The sequence below is a fragment of the Meriones unguiculatus genome, chromosome 8 (genome assembly GCF_030254825.1).
Source record: "Meriones unguiculatus strain TT.TT164.6M chromosome 8, Bangor_MerUng_6.1, whole genome shotgun sequence".
In the NCBI taxonomy this organism is placed as follows: domain Eukaryota; kingdom Metazoa; phylum Chordata; class Mammalia; order Rodentia; family Muridae; genus Meriones; species Meriones unguiculatus.
The window spans coordinates 71,842,126-71,860,863 of NC_083356.1; the positions used below are offsets into that span (position 1 = coordinate 71,842,126).

The 18,738-nt window shown below is 54.9% G+C and overlaps 1 protein-coding gene across 6 annotated transcripts in view; it reads right to left on the reverse strand.

Moving 5' to 3' along the window:
• Positions 1–11,830, reverse strand: part of Ntng2 (netrin G2) — a 57,345-nt gene extending 45,515 nt beyond the window's left edge. Inside the window, exons 1-3 of one of the 6 annotated variants that reach the window (XM_060389785.1) lie at positions 11,315–11,830; positions 7,338–7,465; positions 6,407–7,101 (exon numbers count right to left, since the gene is read on the reverse strand). In XM_060389785.1, the coding sequence (XP_060245768.1) occupies positions 6,407–6,619 (213 nt within the window). In that variant the 5' untranslated portion in view covers positions 6,620–7,101; positions 7,338–7,465; positions 11,315–11,830. Of the gene's footprint in view, positions 1–6,406; positions 7,102–7,337; positions 7,466–9,810; positions 9,931–10,288; positions 10,584–10,849 lie in introns of those variants that run through there. The other 5 variants (XM_060389783.1, XM_021642445.2, XM_021642661.2 and 2 more) reach the window with 5 other exon arrangements.
• Positions 11,831–18,738: the final 6,908 nt, after the last annotated feature.

Below are 18,738 nucleotides of genomic sequence, written 5' to 3' on the forward strand. Positions count from 1 at the left end.
TCAGGAACCTAGTACTTGCTAAGGAAGAGTCTCAGACTTGTGAACAGGGCAGCAGGGATATCAGCAGCCCAAGGCCAGCCACCAGCTTTGGCTCCATTGCAGTGTGTTTATAGAGTGGAGTTCCTCTGGCCGTAGGAATCCTACTCTTAAGTTTGGAGGAAGCACATATTTACTTAGTATGGACTATACAACAGCACCTGGGTGGAATGGTCCTGGCTGATTGGAGGAGGAGAGGAGCAGAAAGGAACTTGGAGAGCTAATGGGGAGGGAGGTGACAATGCGTCCCCATGCACCCACTGACTCTTCCTAGACAGCCAACCAACATCCGGCCTAAAAGACACTGTAGGAGAAACAGCCGGGAGAGTGCAGTGGTGAGCATGTGACATGGTTCCCTATTGTCAGGCTGCTCCTGCCCACTATCCACTGTGTCCTGCCCTCTCTGCTTCTCTGGAATCTTCCAGGACTGCCTTCTTGGACTCCCACCCCTACAACTTTGTCATGTACTTTGACCGAGTTGTTATCTTTTGCCTGTTGTCTTTGTGTTCGTGCTATTTGCTCTTCTAGGCAGTTCTAGAATGGAAACAGCCCCTTTTGCTACGTGTTCCCTTGAGGCTGGCTTTTTGCCTCACTTCATCTCTAGAAACACGGAGGCCAGAAAGTGTCACCCCTGTTTCCAGATGAGAAAGGAAGAGCTTGGAGTCACAAGGACTTACCCAAAGTTCCTGGAATTGGCTCGGCCTTAAAGCTAGCATAGAAGGACCCGTGTGTCTGTCTGTCCACCAATTGCCTGCCTCACCTAAAGGCATAATACTCAAAAGAAAGTGTATAAAACTGGAGGAGGAGCTGGGGGCTTGGCTGAGTTCCTGGAGGGCTCGCCTAGCATGCGCACAGCTCTGGGTTTGGTCCCCAACACGGCATAAACTGGATGTGGTGGCTCATGCCTACCCTTGTAAGGTGGAGGCAGAAGAATTGGAGGTTTAGCTTCATCCTCAGCAACATACAAGTTCAAGGCCAAGTTTGTCTCCATGGGGCCCTGTCTCAAAAAGTAAGCAAATAAAAATAAAAACTGGCATGTGGACAGAAAGGGAGCAGAGCCTAGAGAGGTGGTAGGCCCAGGATCCCCAAGTCTTTGGTACTCTACGTAGATGTATCTTCTGTGTCTGTTTGTGTCCTTACTACTTAGAAGTTGCTGTTGCTCTCCGTAGGGCGCAGGGTGCAGGGTGCAGGGGTTAGGAGGTAGGGTCTGAACCCAACTGCTTCCTACCAGAAATGTTGGATGACCTCTGCTGGCCTGGCATTCGTGCCAGCACAGCTCCATCCTTTCCTATCTGTCCCCAGCAGGAGACTTCTCTGTGCAACAAGATGCCCTCCCAGGATCTATCTCTTCTTATTGTAGAGAGCTCATGGCTGTAGCTAGCAACTGATGGAGCAACTCCAAGACATCACGACTGAGTTAAGCAGAAAACTGGGAAATCCCACAGCTGTGAGGGGGTCTGGAAAAGTGAGGGCTTCCAGCTGCCCTGGGTCTTCCTCAAGGCTCATCACTCATCCCTCCTCCTCCAGGAAGCATTCTATCCATCCACTGTCCAACAAACAATTCTTAGGCTCTAAACCAAGAGGGAGGCACACTTTTGTTATTGTTCCTGTTGTTGTTTTTGAGACGGGGTTTCTGTGTAGCTCTGGCTGTCCTGGAATTCACTCTATAGTCCAGGCTGGCCTTGAACTCAGAGATCTGCCTGCCTCTGCCTCCTGGGTACTGGGATTAAAAGGTGTGTGCCACCACCACCCTTCGGGAGGCACTCTTCTTAGAGCCCTGCAAACCATGCCCCTGTGCCAGGGACTGCACTGCTGACAGTGTCCTGGGTGTGGTCTCCTGCTAGCCTCAACCGGAGAACTACAGGTCATACCCCACGCTGAAAGGTGCAAGTATGGGCCTGCAAACTTTCTTCTTTCTGGAGGCTTGTTAGACAAATTGAATGTTCACATTTTGGCATGGAAATTCAAGAGGGAGGCTAGCTCTATTGGTCAGATCAAACTCTAAATGCCCACAGATTTTGAGACTTGCTTCCTTCTCCAGGAAGGTGATGAACTGGGCAAGGCAGGCTGTTAGATGAAGAAACTGAGGCTTAGGCAATGGTCCTTTTCTTTTCTTTTCTTTTCTTTTTTTTTTAGAAAGGGTCTCACTTTAAAATACTGGCTGATCTGGAATTCACCACGGAGGCCACCTGGCCTTGAACTCGCAGAGATCCACCTGCTTTTGTCTTCTTAGCTTTTAAGTACTGACATTAAAAGCACGTGTCACCAAGCTTTTTTTCTTTCTTTCTTTTTTATTTTTAGTTAAAAATTATGCTTGGGGATGGTAGGGCTCAGACTTTAATCCCAGCACTCGGGAGGCAGAGGCAGGCAGATTTCTCTGAGTTCAAACCCAGCCTGGTTCACAGAACAAGTTCTAGGACAGCTAAGGGTATGCAGAGAAACCCTGTCTTGACACCTCACCCCCCCAAAAAAAGGTGTTTTATGTATATGGGTATTTTGTATTTTGTCTGTATGTATGTCTGGGCACCATATGTGTGCAGCACCCACGGAGGCCAGAAGATGGCATCAGATTCCCTGGAACTGGAGTTATAGATGGTTGTCAGCCATGATGTAGGTGCTGAGAATCAATGCCAGGTCCTCTGCTGAGCCATCTCTCCATTCCCTCTCCAAAGCCCCACCTCACTCCTGTCTATTGAGACAGGATCTCATGTAGCTCAGGCTGGCCTTGAACTTCTGATCCTCCTGCCACCGCACTTGGGTTACACAGCGCTAGCGAACCTGAGCTTTGTGCATGCCATGCACTCCAGCAGCTGATCCACACCCACAGCCCAGTGTGGAGAATCTGAATGGCTTATTCTGGATCATGGAGCCCAGAGTGGTGAGGCCAAGAGGCGATTGATTCCAGGTCTCTAGCTCTCAGCAGAATAGGTCTCCGCCCCTGGAAGCAGCCACCATGTCTCACTCACACACAGTGAAGCAAGAGCCTTGATAAGGTCCACCCTGCCATTCAAGGTTTCAGCTCATGTGACCTCTGCCTGACCCCTAACCTTTCTCTCAGGATCCCCGGTCCCTCTTGCCCTCCTCTCTTCCCTGAGCAGCCCTCAATGCTTCCCTTAAGCTGTAGAGATCCCAAGGAAATGGCAGGCCTCCTGAGGCTTTACAGTAAGCTTCCCACCAGACCCTGCCTGTATCTGCATGGCCGACAGCCTAGCTTAGCAGGGCCAGGGCGGGGCTTGAGAGTCTGCATTTCAGGCAGGTGAGGCTAGGGTCCAAGGACCACACTCTGGTCATGAGGTCACAAGATGGCTGGGCTCACTGAGTCCCTCCTCCTTCATCCCCCTCTGTCCTAAGTCTCAGGTTCTGTCCCCTTGGCAAAGAGGGGACTGAAGGCTGCAGGCAGGAGGTGCTAAGACACTCCCCATTCAGGATCCAGTGCACTTGCCTCATGCTTCAGGGGTCCTAGGGACCATAGCTGCCCACCCTGTGAAAAGTTAAAAGCCCTTTTCCTACTGCCTTCCTCCTCCTCTTCCTCCTCCTCCCTCCCCTCCAAGGGGAAGCCTCTGTGACCTGCAGATCTCATTGAAATTTCGCCCTTGCCCAAGAACCCTCTGCTGAAAGCTCATTCCTATTCATTTTCCTTGTGCGTTTAGAGCCAATAGGTTTTTATTTATTCATTTATCTTGTCTTTTATCCCCCTCCCCTTTCTCACCAGGCTGGAATTTACAATTCAGTTCTCTAGTGGCCTTGCTGAAGGACAGGAACCTGGGGGAGTAGGGGCTCCCCTGGGACTGACAAGGGCAGCTGCTGCTTTGTTCCCTCTTACTCTCTTGGGGTGTTCCAGGGTTCGAGCTCTGGTTGTCTGGGCGCTGGGACAGGCAGGAGGGCTGCCAGAGAGCAGGGATGAGCTGGCCCTAACCTGTAAGATCAAGAGGGCACTGGGGTGTCTGGCTGCCCCTAGGGTGCCCTCTGGTGGCTAGTTAGCCACACCTGCTCTGGCCGAGGGCATTTAAACTCCCTGGGCCTTCATCCACTGCCTGCTGCCTATAGACAAGAAAGGCAGACTGTGATGTGGTCAAGGCTGGAGGGAAGAAATACAGTCCAGGGAAGCAGAGAAACCCAGGAAGCCACCGAGGGAGTAATAACCACGGTGACGTAAGATAGTTACGGCCATTGCACACTGAAGCACCCCCACGTGCTTGCTCGTGCCTGGCCCAGCTGTCTCCAGCTCAGTGACACACCTACATTATCGTTTTTTATTGAAACAGGAAGACAGCCTGGAATCCACGCACCCTGGCGGGGAAGCATGTGCTCTGGCTACAGACGAGGTTCTGGCTTGCCTGCTAAGCTCCTTGACCTTGGCAGGGAGGGCTTCGGCAATCTTCCTAATCCTTAAAAATGGATCAGACTAGGGTTTACCTCGGGGCACCCTCAAAATGGTCCAACAGTGCCTGCCTGTGGCCTTCTCTGGACCTGCCTAAGAAGAATCTCAGTTAAAAGCACTACTGGGGTTCTCATACAGACTTAGTGTGATGCCCGCCTTCCTGCAGAAGCTGCCCTCCACTGGCTCCTGCAGCACCCCATCCTCCTTGGTCTTCCATTTGCAATCAAAGGCCAAGCTGTATGTGGCCATCATGGAGCATTTGCATTCATCAACCAAGTGCTAAAATGCTGAGGCCTCAGCCATGTTGGGGTTCCTTCTGGACCTTCTCACCTATTTCAGACCCTAGGGCTCAGCCAACAGCAAGATCCAGAGGGGTCCCCAGTCAGGAGAGCAGGAGAGGGCCCCAGATTTGTCTCTGGTGACCATTACATCTGTCACTGTAGCCTCTACACCCTTGAGTGGAAGCTGGTTCTGTGAACTGCCCCCAACCCTGACAATGATTAGTATTTAAAAGACAAAATTATGTTGAGACTCTGCCTGTGGTTGAAGCAGGTCCCACAGGAGCTGAGATGTGGACTCAGAATGGGTTTCGCTAGCGCCCTAAATATCAGGGCCTGGGCCCTTTGCTTGTCTTGAACCAGCATGGTCTTTCAATGCTCAACAACGTCCACACATAATCCATCTTGGTTCCTGGCCCTGGGCTGTCTTCTCCCTCCTCCCCTTCTTCAAGCTGGCCCAGGCCCAGCACCACCCACAGTGACAGCCTTATCACCACTGACAAGCCCAAGTGGGAATCTACCTTCCCGAGCTAGCTGCTCTACACAGTGACTGAAGCCACCTTTTCTCAGAGTCTGGGCTGGGGACACCAGGTTGACCGTGCCGTAAACCCAGCTTTCCCCAAGGACGCTCAGAGGCACCCGACTCCTGCAGGGTGACATCAAACCCCTCCTGCCTGCTCCTCTGGCTGTTCTGCTCATCCTCTGCCAGAGACAGGATGCTGCAGGTCCAGCTTAACTCAGCAGCTTCACCACTTTCTGCTGTGTGACCTTGGCCAAGGGCCTTCACCCCTCCCCACCCCACCCCCAGCTATCTGTATGACCAGAATGACCAAATATCTGGGACCTCCTCTGTGCCCCATCTGATCCTGAACAACATGTATCCACAGAGCCATTGACCCCTTACAACCTCCCTCAGCAGCCCCATTCTACAGCTGACATAGCAGAGCCCAGAGACAGTGACACTGGTCTGAAACCTGCCACCCCGTTTCAACATTCTGACTTTGTCCAAGGTAGAATCACCCCAGGGAAAGCACTCTGGAATGACCCTGCTTGGCCTCTCAGCCTCCCAGACTCTGCTCTTGCCACCACCCTTGTTAACATTGCCTGAGCGCGAAGCTCCCGTTAGCTCCAAGACCCCTTTTTCTCTAACTAGGGGCTCAGATGACAAGGCCTGAGCACCTGCCCCGAGACTAAGGGATAGCATGGGCACTATCTACCCATCTTGATCCCTCCACCCTCTGCTCCCTCCTTCAAGAATTCCTTCCAAGCCTTCCAAGCCCCCCTCTGGTTGGTGCTTGGTCTGCGCTGGGATCATGATGCTATGTACTAAACTGGACTGGGCAGGGTGCACTGTTAGAGGGGTGACCCATCCAGGTTGGAGGGTGACCTTACAAACAGTATCCAGATTGCTGGTCTGAATGCTGACTTCCTGCAAAGGAGGAGGGGCTGGCTTTGGGGGTACTATGACTGCAATTCCTGGCAGGAAACCATTCCAGGGTCAGCTGGCCAAGACTGCTTCCACCCACAAAATGTCACTCACCCCCCAGGGTCCTCAGGGCAGCTTGGTTTTGGCACCTTTCCATAGTGGAACTTGGAGTTGGCCTTGGGTCAGGGCCCTCTGGTTCTGCTCGGCCACCCCCAGGTCTGGCTCTACACACAGTCCCCCATCCCTCATTCAGTTTGGTAATAGAGAAACAGCGGGCTGACTTACATGGGAACAGAACCTTTCAGGGGGGTCTCCACATGTGATGCCTGAGGGTTCCACTTTGACCTTGACATAATCCTTCAGGCGCATCACCTTGGGCTGGCAGGCGTAGAACTCCCAGGTGGGGCCCTCATCTGTGGTCACCCAGGATTTGCAGATGTCATAGTCCCCAGAGGCCAGCGGGAGGCAGTGCAGGAAGAGGACCAGCAGGTGCAGCATGGCTTCGCAGTCCGACCGGGCAGGGCCCAGAGGGGCACTGGAGAGGTGGTGGCGGGGTCAGGGGGGCCTCGAGGCCTCAGCATGGAAATGCCACATCTACCGGGCAGCGGTGGCTGGGGTGTACCACAGACCTGAGCACTGCAGGCTTGCCAACAGTGGGAGCTTGTGTTTTCCAAACGGCAGATACGGAAAATCCAGAGCCAGCGTTTCTCAGGCTGCTGATGGGCAGATCAAAAAGTTGTCCGTAACTTGGTGTCCTCCTAACCTTGGCATTACACCTCCCCTGGAGGCGAAGCTGATCAAATCGGGCAGACTCTCAGATTGTGACAGTGGATGGAAATGGGATAAGGAGGAAATCCGCAGGGATCCGGCATGGGGCTGGATCAGATTGCTTTTAATTTTTGTCCTTCCAATCAATCCAGGTCTTTAAAGGGCCCTTAATGTGTGATGTGCTCAACACAGCTGCATAACAGCCCTCCAGCCTGCGTGGTGAAGATAAAATAAAATCAGGAGGTGTACACGTTAGCTGGAAATGAGTCTCCTCTTTGGGACTGGACTTGGCATCTCAGACCAATAAAAGAGATTTCTTTTCATATGAGCTGAAAGTGACAACCACTGTGTGACTGGACTAGAAAATAAAAAGGCCACTGAAGTGTTAACTGGAGAGACCATTTGCCTCTGCTCTGCTGGGGACAGGCATGAGTGGGGGCCGGCTGACCTTGGCTAGTAGCCACTCAGTGTGAAATTCCTGAGACCTCAGCTCTCACTCCATCCAGGTACCGGGGCTCTGGCTTGGCTTTCATTGTAAAGAGGGAACAGAGAGAGTGCGCTCATTAGCAGCAACACCTGCAACAAATTAAAAGGAGGGGGTGGTTAGAGACGTAAGGACAAGCGCTCTCTGGCAAAATGTGCACAAAAAAGAGGTTGCGTTAGTGAAATCTCCAGAGAAAGCGGGGTTACTTTTTAAATTAACATCCGGGTTACATGTTTAGAGATGGGCACGCTATTACAAAGGTGATGTACCTCTCACTTGTGGGGAGGTTTGTTCAGTGGATGTGCTCTTTCTAGAGGATCAGGAACTTCCTAAAGCATCCCCGGGAGCAAAGGGTTTAATGGTTGCTTTACCACAGTGGGCCAGACCAACCAGAACATCCAAGTTTTCAAAGGAGGCCATGAGCCTCCAGCAGAGGAGACTGCCATAGCCCAACAGGCTGGTCTCTGTGTGGGCCACCGGCAGCCCGCTCCCCATCACGCCCAATGTGAAACCAGGAATTAAATGGATTAACAGCGAGAAACTAGGATGCTGCAAGCTTCCACGGGAATCAGGGTGTTTGGTTGTGTCAGAGTCTCTGACCAAGGCCAACAGTTTGCAATCATTGTAAGAGGGTAGTGTCTATTTTAAGCCTGTGGTAATCATTCAAAAGCTAAAATAGATATGGCTAATAGGAATACTGCGTCTAGAAACATATGACTCCCAGACTCTACCGTGTTCCCAGGTTTGCTACATGGGAGAATCTGAGTCCTGGCCAGCATGAGCTCCCCACCAAAACAGGGCAAAGGTCATTGTGATGAATGTAGAAAACAAACAAACAAACAAGTCAGTGCTATTAATCATTCTTGCTATAATGCTCACAGTTGCTGCATTTAAATTCCCAAACCTCACATACGGCACCCGAAGCCCCTTGTCAGCCATTGTTTACTGACCGTCCCAGAGGAGTTAACTGTGTTTGCCTGAAGCTCTGCTACACAGCCCGTTCCTGCCCACAGAAGACAAGCAGGAGGCCGGGACATTTCGGTCTAGCCTGGCTGTTGAGAGCTCCTTGCTCAGGGGGAAGCCCCCAGCCATCTTTTGCTTCTGGCTGCAGTGGGCCTCATCCATCTAGGTTAAGACGGCCCGGCCCCCTCTCGGGATGAGGGACTCCTAATAGAGATGAATGAGAACCCAGCCAAGCCACACTTCACACCTCTCCTCTGACCGCGCAGACAGAAATCTGCTCCAGACCCCGCCCCGGGGCTCGCTTCTTGCTAGAAAACTCTCTGGAAGAACGTGACCAAGCGTCTATTTTTTTTTTCTTTCTTTCAACCTGAGAAAATGTAGTAAAAATAAAATAGCACGGGCTCCGGCAATGGTTTGGACGTTTCCAGCCAAGCTCTGAGCAGCCCAGAAAACAGCATGCCCCTAATTAATTCTTCCAGCAGCCGGCTCCCGACGGTTCACTAACAGGTAGGGCGCTCCTGACGGCTGGGGACGACCGGAGCGCCAGGCTGCGGCGCAAGGCGGGCCCAGCTGCCGGCTTCATCTGCAGGGCCAGCGGCAGCTCCTGTCTGGGACAGCGCTGGATCCCGGCCCGGGCGGGGAGGCGACGAGGCCCTGAGGCCGGAGCCCCAGCGAGCAGCAAGCGGCGCAACTCGCAAATCTATTAATTGCTTGGCAATTTTGTTGGCTTAAGCACCACACATTCCCTAGAAAATGGGAGTGGGGGAAACAACAACAAAATCTGCCAGGGGGAAACGTGTTTACAACCCGTCAATCAACTGGGCGTTGCTGGCATCGAGGGGGCACTGTGAGCTCAGCGCTCGAAAATTACAGTAGATTTTTGCCAAAAAGAAAATAAAGGGCGGGGGACTCAGGCAAGAGTCCGCGGAGAAACGCGGCGGAGAGCCCGGAGCGAGGAGCCGGCAGGGGAGAAATTCAGAGTAAGAGGTTGCATCCTCGCGGATCGTTTTCTCCTTGGAAAATAAATCTTCACCTGATATTATTAAGAAACTGCAGCTCTCTGAAACAAATGCAATCAATGCGCTTTATTTTCTTTTAAGAGTCCTCAGGACCGGGGGGGGGGTGGGAAGGGGGTGGCTGATGGCCTGGGTATTAAAACCCGAAAATTAGATTTTATCAGGGTTTCTGAACTCGGATTTCTCTGTCTTATTGAATTAGCGCCTTTCGGAGCTGCCCGGGCTGCCAGCGGGCTCCAGGGCTGTGCGCTCTCCTGTGGGAAACTTGTCTCTGCGGGGCTCGGGTCCCTGGGGATGGGGGGCGTGAGTGCGGGGCGCAGCCCGCCGGAGCGGACGCGGGGCACCAGGGGTGTGTGAAACTTGCTTGCGAGGCCGCGGGAGGCTCGGGGAGGCGAGGGGAACCCCGCGGCCCGGGCTACCCCACCGCCGTTGCCCGCCCCGGGCTGCCCCGCGCTCACCGCCGCCTGGGTGGACGTCCGGCCTGGGCGTCCCCGTGTCCCCGGCGTCCGGGAAGGGAGCTTTCTCCGGACGGCGCGCTCTCCCTGCCGCCCTCGCAGCGGCCGGCCCGGGGGCCCCGGGAAAGTTGGGCTCTTGGGGGCGGGGCGTGTCCCCGCGGACGGGCGGGGCCCGGCCGCCACCCGCGGACAGCTCGGGGTCCGCGCGGACAGCGGCGAGCACGGCCGCGGGGCGCAGCCCGCCGCGGCACCCCGCCTTCGCCAAGTTCGGGGCAAACCGCCGGCGCGGTTAAGTCAGCCCGTAGGGAAGGCCGGAGCGGATCGCTGCCCCCTCCCTCGACACCGCCTTCCTTAAGGAAAAGACGCCGAGCAAAGCCCGGGGAACCGTCCGCCTTCTCCACCACCCCTCCCCCACCCCGGCGCGGGGTGCTCCGCGGGGACCCCGTCTCCCCCCCCACCCAAGCCCAGACCCGCAACTCACTCCGGAGCGGGAGGCCCGGAGGCCCGGGGGTCCGTTCCCGCCTCCCGCTGCCTCTGCGCGCCCTGCGCCGCGGCGGCCCCCTCCACGCCGACCCCTCCACAGCATCGGGGGAACTTTCTAGCCCGCCCGGCTGAGAGTGCTCCGCGCACCTTGGGAGCCCGGAGGGGATCCGATTGGGGAAGGGGAGCGGCGGGCGCCAAGGGTTAATTTACTTTTCAGGGACACAAATCGGCAGAGTTGTCTCCCGGCCCGTCCCCTCCCCACACAGGCGCGCGGGATGGGAAGAGAGCGGCGCGGCGGCGGGGCGCCGGGGGCAGAGCGGCCGCTCCGCTCCCGAAGACGCTGCCCCGGGCGCGCCCCTCTCCCCGGCCCCAGCCCTCCGTCCGCCGCCGCCGCCGCCGCCGCCGCACAACTTTGCGCCCGAGCCTCGGCTGGGCGGCTCGGAGGGACTGCCCGGCTGGGGAGGACCGGCGCCGTCCCCGAAGCCTTCCAAAACGAAAGCACCCGGCGAAACCGCGGCGCCTCCCCGCCCGCCGCCCCGGCGCTCCCCGCCCGCCTTACCCGGGCTCGGAGCAGCTTTCCGGAGACCGCCACCCTCCGGCGGGCGCGGGGTGGGCGCGCGGCTGGCGGGGCCGGGGGCCGGGGGCCGCTGCCCCGCGCCGCCGCTGCGGGGGCCGCCGTCAGATGCGGGGTGGGGAGCCCCCGGGCCGCCGGGGGGCCCGCCCGCAGCCGTCCCGGAGACGCGGGCCGGAGGAGGGGGCCGCCCGCGCCGGCCGCATTGCCCGCCCGGGCGGAGCGGGAGGTCGCTGCTAACAAGTGCAAACTTTTGGGGGCCCCTGGGCAGCCAGGGGAGGACCTGCCCGCGCGCCCCGCTCAGCCCCGGGCCTGGGTGGGCTTCGCCGCTGCTGGTCCAGGCGCCTGAGCATCCCCCTGGCGCGGCGCCGGCCAGATGGCGGGGCGCCTCACCGCCCCCCTGCACTCCGCTCCAAGTTAATGCCGAGGCTAAATCCTCTTGCCATCACTCACGGTCACCATCGGGGCTTTTATCTCCCGGTCTGATCCGGGCTGCGTAACTTCCTCTGTGTGGCTTTAACACACCATCCCACCACGGAGCAACGGTCTTCTTAAAGGTGCAGGAAGGAAATACTGTGAGGCTCCGTGGACGAGCCTCGGCCCGGGAAGAGGCGCGGCGAACAGGGGCGTCCCGGTGGGCCCGCGGCCAGGGGTCCCCAGCAAGAGGCCGCCAGAGTGAGCCTGCTGTGGAGGGTCGCTGCCTACACATCTCCTGGCGGCCCGGGGACCAACTGGTCCCTACGCTTGGGGTGCATCCTCAGCGGACTCTGGGTCAGGCACAGTGGAGCTGCAGCGCCCTTCTTCCCAACTGTGGGGTTTGAGTCCGTGCCAGCGCCCAGGGGTGTGGGGGCTGCCCCATCGGCACCAGGGAGGGGGCAAGTGAGTCAGCCCCCACCCCCCACAGCCAGGGCTCGAGGCTGCTGGCTCCTCGGTCTCTGTCTCTTTCTCTCTCTGTAAAGCGCTGCCACCCAGAAGGCCCTGAACAGTGGGTAAAGGGGTGGGTGGGTGGATTTGGGGAGCTGGGGAGGGGGAGCGCTTGAGCGCACAACCAAAGCCTGAATACCAGCTGACACATCGCCGCCTCCAGCCTGATGGGCCCTGCTTTTGACGGAGAAGGCAAGCCAGCTCTGCAGGGAGCGCAGAGTAGGGGGCAGGAGAGCCCTTGCTAAGGAGCTGACTCCCTGGGGCAGGCCTGGGAGGAGCACGTGGGAGGACTCCCACAGAGGCCGGGCAGAGGCCATTGAGTTGGCTGCGCTAGGGCAGCCCTGTGCTCTCTTCAGCCCGCTGGAGGCTTCCTGCCAGGCGGCCTCCGGAGCTGTCAGAGTGCTTCCTGGTCTTTCCAGGGCTTGTTTGAGGCTCTTTTTGGGTGCTCTTGGCCTCCTTTGGGTGGGTCCTTGCTGCAGTATTCACGGAGATGTCATTTGGATGAATCAAGAACAAAGGGCCTGGAGGGGAGGAGAGAGAGACTGGTCCAAGGTCACAGAGGGTGTCAGAAATAGGAGCAAGGTAGGCTTGTACCTCAGCGCCCCACCCCACTGCCACCAGCACATCCTCTTTAACCCTTCCCTGCTCCCAGCATCCCCCTAGCTCTTCAAAGAGAGTTGTTCGGTTGGTTAACATTTAGACTCTTGTGACAAAGCAGGCAGAAGATGCAGAATTAAAGGTTACCATTGGTGATAACAATAACAAACATTCGTGGGACACCTTTCATGTCAGGCTCCAAGCAAAGCAGCCTGTGTGTCTGTGTGTGTGTGTGTGTGTGTGTGTGTGTGTGTGTGTTGGTCCCTGATTCTAAGCTGTGTGACTTAACCGTTAGCAAGACCTCAACTTGAAGCTTAGAGACCTTAAGTAACTTGGCCAAGGTCACACAGCTAAGGAAGATTTTTGGCTTGTGAGGTAGATCTCGGGCTCTTAGTTGGTGTCTAGCCACAGGCTGGCTTGCCAGTTAATTTGTGGTGGGACACAAATTGCTTCAGAACCTCAGTTTCCCCATCTGTCAAGTGTGAATGGCAAGACCTTCCTTTACTGAGTGCCTACTTGAAGGTGTCCTCAGATTTCAAAGAAGGACCACCCCCCAAGCTATCCAGGAAAGAGATGCAGGCCAGCGCCTCAGCCCCCCAGCTGCTTGGCCTGGCTTCAGTGCCTGTGGCTAGAGGAAACTCCTTGGAGGAAGGAGGCAGATCATAGCCTCTTGGATTGTGTTTATACCTCATGCAACAGTGAAGGGCACACTGTGGGGCTTCTGCCCAGGGTGAGTGATTACCCTGTAGGCCTTTGGCCTGCTGTCACCCCCAGGCAGGGCCATCCATCCCAGCAGCACCCTGCTGCTACCTTGTAAGGTGGCTGGATGCTGTCAGGATCAGCCAAGGCACGGAGGAGGAGGAGGAGGAGAAGGAGGAGGAGGATGCTTCTAATTCCCAGTGCCTCTGAACACCGTGAAGGGACCCCGGGCTGGTCCTACTGCTGATTTTCAGGATAGCCCTTGTGAGCCATGCATGCAAAGATGCTGCCACAAAAATTATGGCGCAGTGCCTTTCAGGAGAACTCTTCCCTGCTCTTAGCCTCAGTCTTCCCATCTGTGTGAAAAGGGGATTTACCTGAGAGTGCAGCCCCTGCTTTTCCAACCCGAACTGGCCACATTCCGCAGCAGCCTCCAGGAAAAGGCATTCCTTTCAAAGAATAATGGAGTGCCCAGGAATGAATAGGATTCCAGCCATGTAGGGACCAGGTGGCCCGGGCCCGTTCATTTCTAAACTGCATTAAGGTGCTTTCTGACAAATGACCTTTCACAGGCAGAGAAAAGCAGCTGAGCACCAGGGGCAGAAAAGTGTTAATGAACACCCCCCACCAGAATCATCGATGGCTCCCCTCCCTCCAGCGACCTAATCATCCTCATTGGTGGGACTTTGGCCTCACTATACTGTTGTAATTTGAATTGCGTATGCATCATAGAGCAATGCAGTGATATAGCACTGGACTTTATTTTTAAAAAAGGATTTGTGCGTAAGCATATATGTGTGTGCGTATGTTTATATCTCATACATGGAGAGAGACTATCCAAAGGCTTTGGAGACAGATACCAAGCCATGAACAGGGAAGGTGGGAGATGGACATCTTTCTTATAGATATTCTCCCGATGCCTTCCAAATCCTTTGCAATCAGGAAGTAAACAAAGGACAGATAACAGAAAATTATAAAGTCACGTGTGAAAATAAGCTCCTAGCTCTGCAGTGAGAGGGAACAGATGAGGTCTGGCCCTCTGGGGATCTTGGTGAGAAGACAAATCCGAACACAGACAGACAGAAGGAGGGACAGATAGAATGAATTCACACCACCGAAGGCAGTCAAATGCAGCTCAGGGCCGCCCCTTTCGAGTTCTGGCCAAGCCCACGGTTAGTGTATTCTCTGTCCCAGACCAAAATTTGGATCCTTTGTCCGTTTGACCTTGACCCATTGTGACATAGATGCGAATTGGTAGCAGCTGCCTGGGACCCGCTTGGGACCATTTAGGGGGTTTGAGACGTCCCAGGGTTGCCTGCGTCTATAGCCCAGGTTGGTGCAAGAGAAGGAGGAACAAGACTCATTCCCCAAGGTGATGCCTCCAGGCAGCAGCAGCCACTGCAGATGCATTCGGCTCCTCCCTGCCCGTTCTCAGCTCTAATCTCTAGATCATACTCCCATTAATTATTATTACCGTATTAATCATACATGTGATTAATTCAGTAATGGTGATTCATAATTGATTGCATTTTATATGGTGCCTTTCATCCACACATCTCCCAAGATGTGCACAGCTTACCAGACTCACAGAGAGCAGGATGAGTTCTTAGCTCGTCTGCATTTTGTTGAATAAACTTCTCTTCACAGAGGCTAATAGTCTCTGGGCAGACTGGGCTTGCCAGCCTTTGCTGCTTGTGTGTTTCTCTGAGCAAGGTGCCCTGCCTTGCCTGGTGTTGGCTGTGTTCTGGGAGTGATCAGCCTACCCTTGGTGGGCTACTCCACCTGAGCCCCTAGATACTGAGCCAGACCAGCCTACAGGAGGCAATGTTACAGAGTGGCTCTGGGTCAGGGCTCTAGAGCCAGGCTCTCTGCTAATGAGCGGTATAACCATGGCAAGCTGCTTCCTGCCTCATTTTACCTCAAGTTACAGTGGCATTAATAATAGTCTGGGCAGCACTATTGTGAAATTGAATGGAATAAAACCAGTTCAACACCTAGAACCTGCTGTGTAGGAAACTTAAGCTGTGGAAGATCTACAACTAGACTTTCTTTTTCTGTTTGCCTCAGTTTTCTCAGCCTTAAAATGGGATGATAGGGACCAGAGAGATGGTTCAGCAGTTATGAGAAAGCACTGCTCTGACGGAGGACCTGAGTTTGGTTCCCAGCACCTACTTTAGGCAGTTCACAATCACCTAGAACTCCAGCACAAGGGAAATCCAATGCCACCTTCTTCATCTTCTTCACACACACACACACACACACACACACACACACACACTTGAAAATAAAATCATAAAATGTGATGGTCAGTTTCCTTCAGGAATTCCTTTGAGATCTGGATTTGGAGGTTCAGAGCCAGGCTCCCTGGGCTCAAGATCCTGTTTGACATTTTCTGGTTCTGTGACCTTGAGTCAAGGACACCTCGTGCCCAGTCTTAGGCACCCAAAGACCTAAGCTTGTTGTAAGGACTCGATGAGCAAATACTTGAAACCTTCTAGAAAGTGATTAGCATGGAGTGGCCCTGCCCCTTGTACCCAGCAGATGTATGATGGTTTACTGATGGTTTCCCACCTCTGCTGCTGCATTAGAGGGGACAGGGTTCTCCCCACTATTTAGATGAGAGCCCTGAGGCTAAAGACTTCAATCCTGGGTTGTTCGGTTAGGGCAGGGCCTCATGGGAACCCTGGGTTCACTGATATTTGGTCTTGGCCCTACATTTATTATTCCTGTGAGGTGGCATTCTCTGATGGTCAGCAGAAGGTACAGGGACCTAGAGAGAGGTGGAGCCTCCCATTAAGCTCATACCAAAGGAGCACTTGGGCGCTTCAGAACAGGCCGGGAATGGGTGAGAACATGCGCAGCTGCCTGCCTATGGCACTGGGCGTCTCTTCCTTTAGAGGTCTGGTCAGGAGCCCTGTAATGGCAAGGGCATCACAATGTCACTTCCCCAAACTCCAGGCAGCATGGCAGGGAGAGGAGATTTGTGAAGCCAAGTCTAGGAGGAAGAGCTCAAGGCCTCTGTGGACAAGTTGCTGGATTCTTTGTAGAGTATGAGACCCAGGCATGCCTCGCCCTGCTCTATCCCTGGGGCTTGAAGAGAGCAGCTCGTGAGCAGCGGCGAATCTTGCCTCACTGGTGGAAACAGGGATGCAGTGATACTCACTTCCACGAGCCTAGAGTTGGGGATTCGATGGGGTCTTGGGCAGGATACACAGGCCTCCTCTGCCAGAGAGCAGGCGGCTGCCTGGCCTCACCAGGCTGCACCTGAGAAAGCTTCTCTGCAGGAAGTTCTGGGATCCTAGATGCGCACTTCCTATGTATGGCAGCTTCGTGGGCCCCAGGGATGACGGAACCAGAATGAGTTTAGTGAGGCTATCATGCTGTCCACACATCTTACAAAGGGAGACTAAATTGCCAGACAAAGGCCAAGCTAGAGGGGTGGTACAGCACACACACACACACACACACACACACACGCACACACAATGGAGGTAAACAGTCTCAGCCCATGTCTTCTTGAGGCTCCATATTTGCCTATTCTTGGCTCAGCAGCTGAATTCCCAATACCCATCCATCCCTCGTTCATATGAAGACTGTTTCTGCTGACCCCCAGCTTGGGGAGCAGAAGTTGGCTTGGACTTCATCCCTGCCATCCTCCTTGCTTCTTGGAAGGTGGGCAGGACCCTCCCGGGGATTTTCCAGTTAGTGGCCGGAGAGCTGTTTGCAGGCGGTGCAGTAGGGAGTGAGAGCACAACAACAAGGTGGGGAGGAGCTGAGGGAAAACCACAGGAGGGAACACGCTGCCTCCCACCCACCCCAGCTCCACACCTGGAGAAAAGTGGGATTTTCCCTCCTGGAGCAGGTGATCTGGGCTGGGATGGCCCTTCCTCTAGACATGTGCTGATCACAAAATAATTGACCCAGTTATAGAAATACCAGCTCCGCATCTCGGCCCTCCCCTTCCCGACGGGGAGAGCCCTCAGCACCTCCACACCGGTTCTCAGCCCACTTCCCCAATCCTTGGCATTGTTCGAAGGGCTCCAGAGTAGGCCTCGAGCACAAAGCATGCATGCCCAAGCCTGTGAAGTCCTCTGCCAGGAACCCCTTGAGGTAGGCAGGCTGAGCAGCTGAGGAACAAAGGAGGCTACAATCGTAAATGCACCCATGGGGAGAGAAACCCTCAGAAAGGCATCCTCTGGCAGTCTACTGGCTCTCTCTCTCTCTCTCTCTCTCTCTCTCTCTCTCTCCCCGTCCCAAGCAATAATTTCCTCATTAAATTGCCCACCATGAGGCCACCCCTGGCTCCTGGCTCCATCAAAGCACTGGGTTGCAGGAGCCCTGTGTCCTGAGCCTTTGCCTGATGACTTGCCCAGAGGGCAGATGGTGACATTGCCCTCCATAGGGCATCAGCAGGTCTGGCAGTGAGCCACCGAGACAGTGTTCCTCCTGCCTCCTCTTGCCCAGGGCCCATTTTTTCTGCTCAGGGGAAGAGGTCGGGATGGGACTCCGGGAGGTTGGCAGGTGCCACCACTCTGGAAGCTTAGCTATTGGTATTCGATTTCTCACTTAATGACCCTTGGCCTAATAGATGGAGACAGCTCCTGAAGCCACTGGTCTCTCTCACTCTGGCAGCTTTGGTGGCTGTTACTAGTGACCTCTCGCTGGTTCATATTTAACTCACACTACCTCCATTTTCACGGGAGTCTTCCCATCATTGGGGTCCTTATTGCCTTTCCCTGTGGCTGGGGCTCCTCAATGAACCCATTTCCTTTTGATTCCTGCACAACTATCCTGTCCCCTTCATTAAGGAAAGCCACTATAGAAGTTGGCCAAGAGCCAATTGGCATCTGACCAAACACTCAGCTTTTGAAGTTGTCTGAGAGTTGGAAGGATGTGGTTTCTGGTAGCCCCTTTCCTATCTCTATGGGGGGTGGGGACTTCTGAAATTGTATTAATCTGGGAACAGGAAGCTCTGGGCTTGCACCGCCTCACCCTATTCTTGTCCCATCAAAACCATGAAAATCTTTGACCACACTTCCAGTAAGCTTGGCGCTGATAAGCAGAGTCCCGGGGCCAGAACGTGGTTTGGAATCCCTGTACTTCAGACGGAGGACTAAACCCTGAAGCAGGCACGCATATTTGCTCCCACTTTATAGATTGGGAAACTGAGGCAAACACTCCCCCTGTACTGAGATTCGTCCCAGGCCGGTGACCTCACAGTTGTCCCCTAATTCCTCTCGGTTCCCACAAACACCACACAAGCTTCAGAGTTTCCTGTTCCAAATACACCCTTCAGTCGTTAGGCCCCTGCTGGGTCCCTGGTTCCCTCTGGGGCCTTGGTGCTTTATGGTCAAGGGAGAGAGCGGGTAGGGAGGCCTGAGGTCCTCCCAGCTAATCTTCTGACATGTCCCGGGGCTAACCAGAGCACGTTGCTGGTCTGGCACAGGGCACGGTCCCCTTCAACATCAACAGAGTGACAGGTCCCCAAGTTGGGGAGCAGGCTGGTTAGACACCTGACATTAACATGCAAGGAGCTCAGCACAGGAGAGGTTGGAGTGGTGAGAACAGTGAGTGTCAGGCCAGCAGGGACAATGAGGCGCCAGGTAGGCAGGCCTGAAGGTCTGGTTGTGGCTTTGTAATTGTTTGCCAGAAAGGGC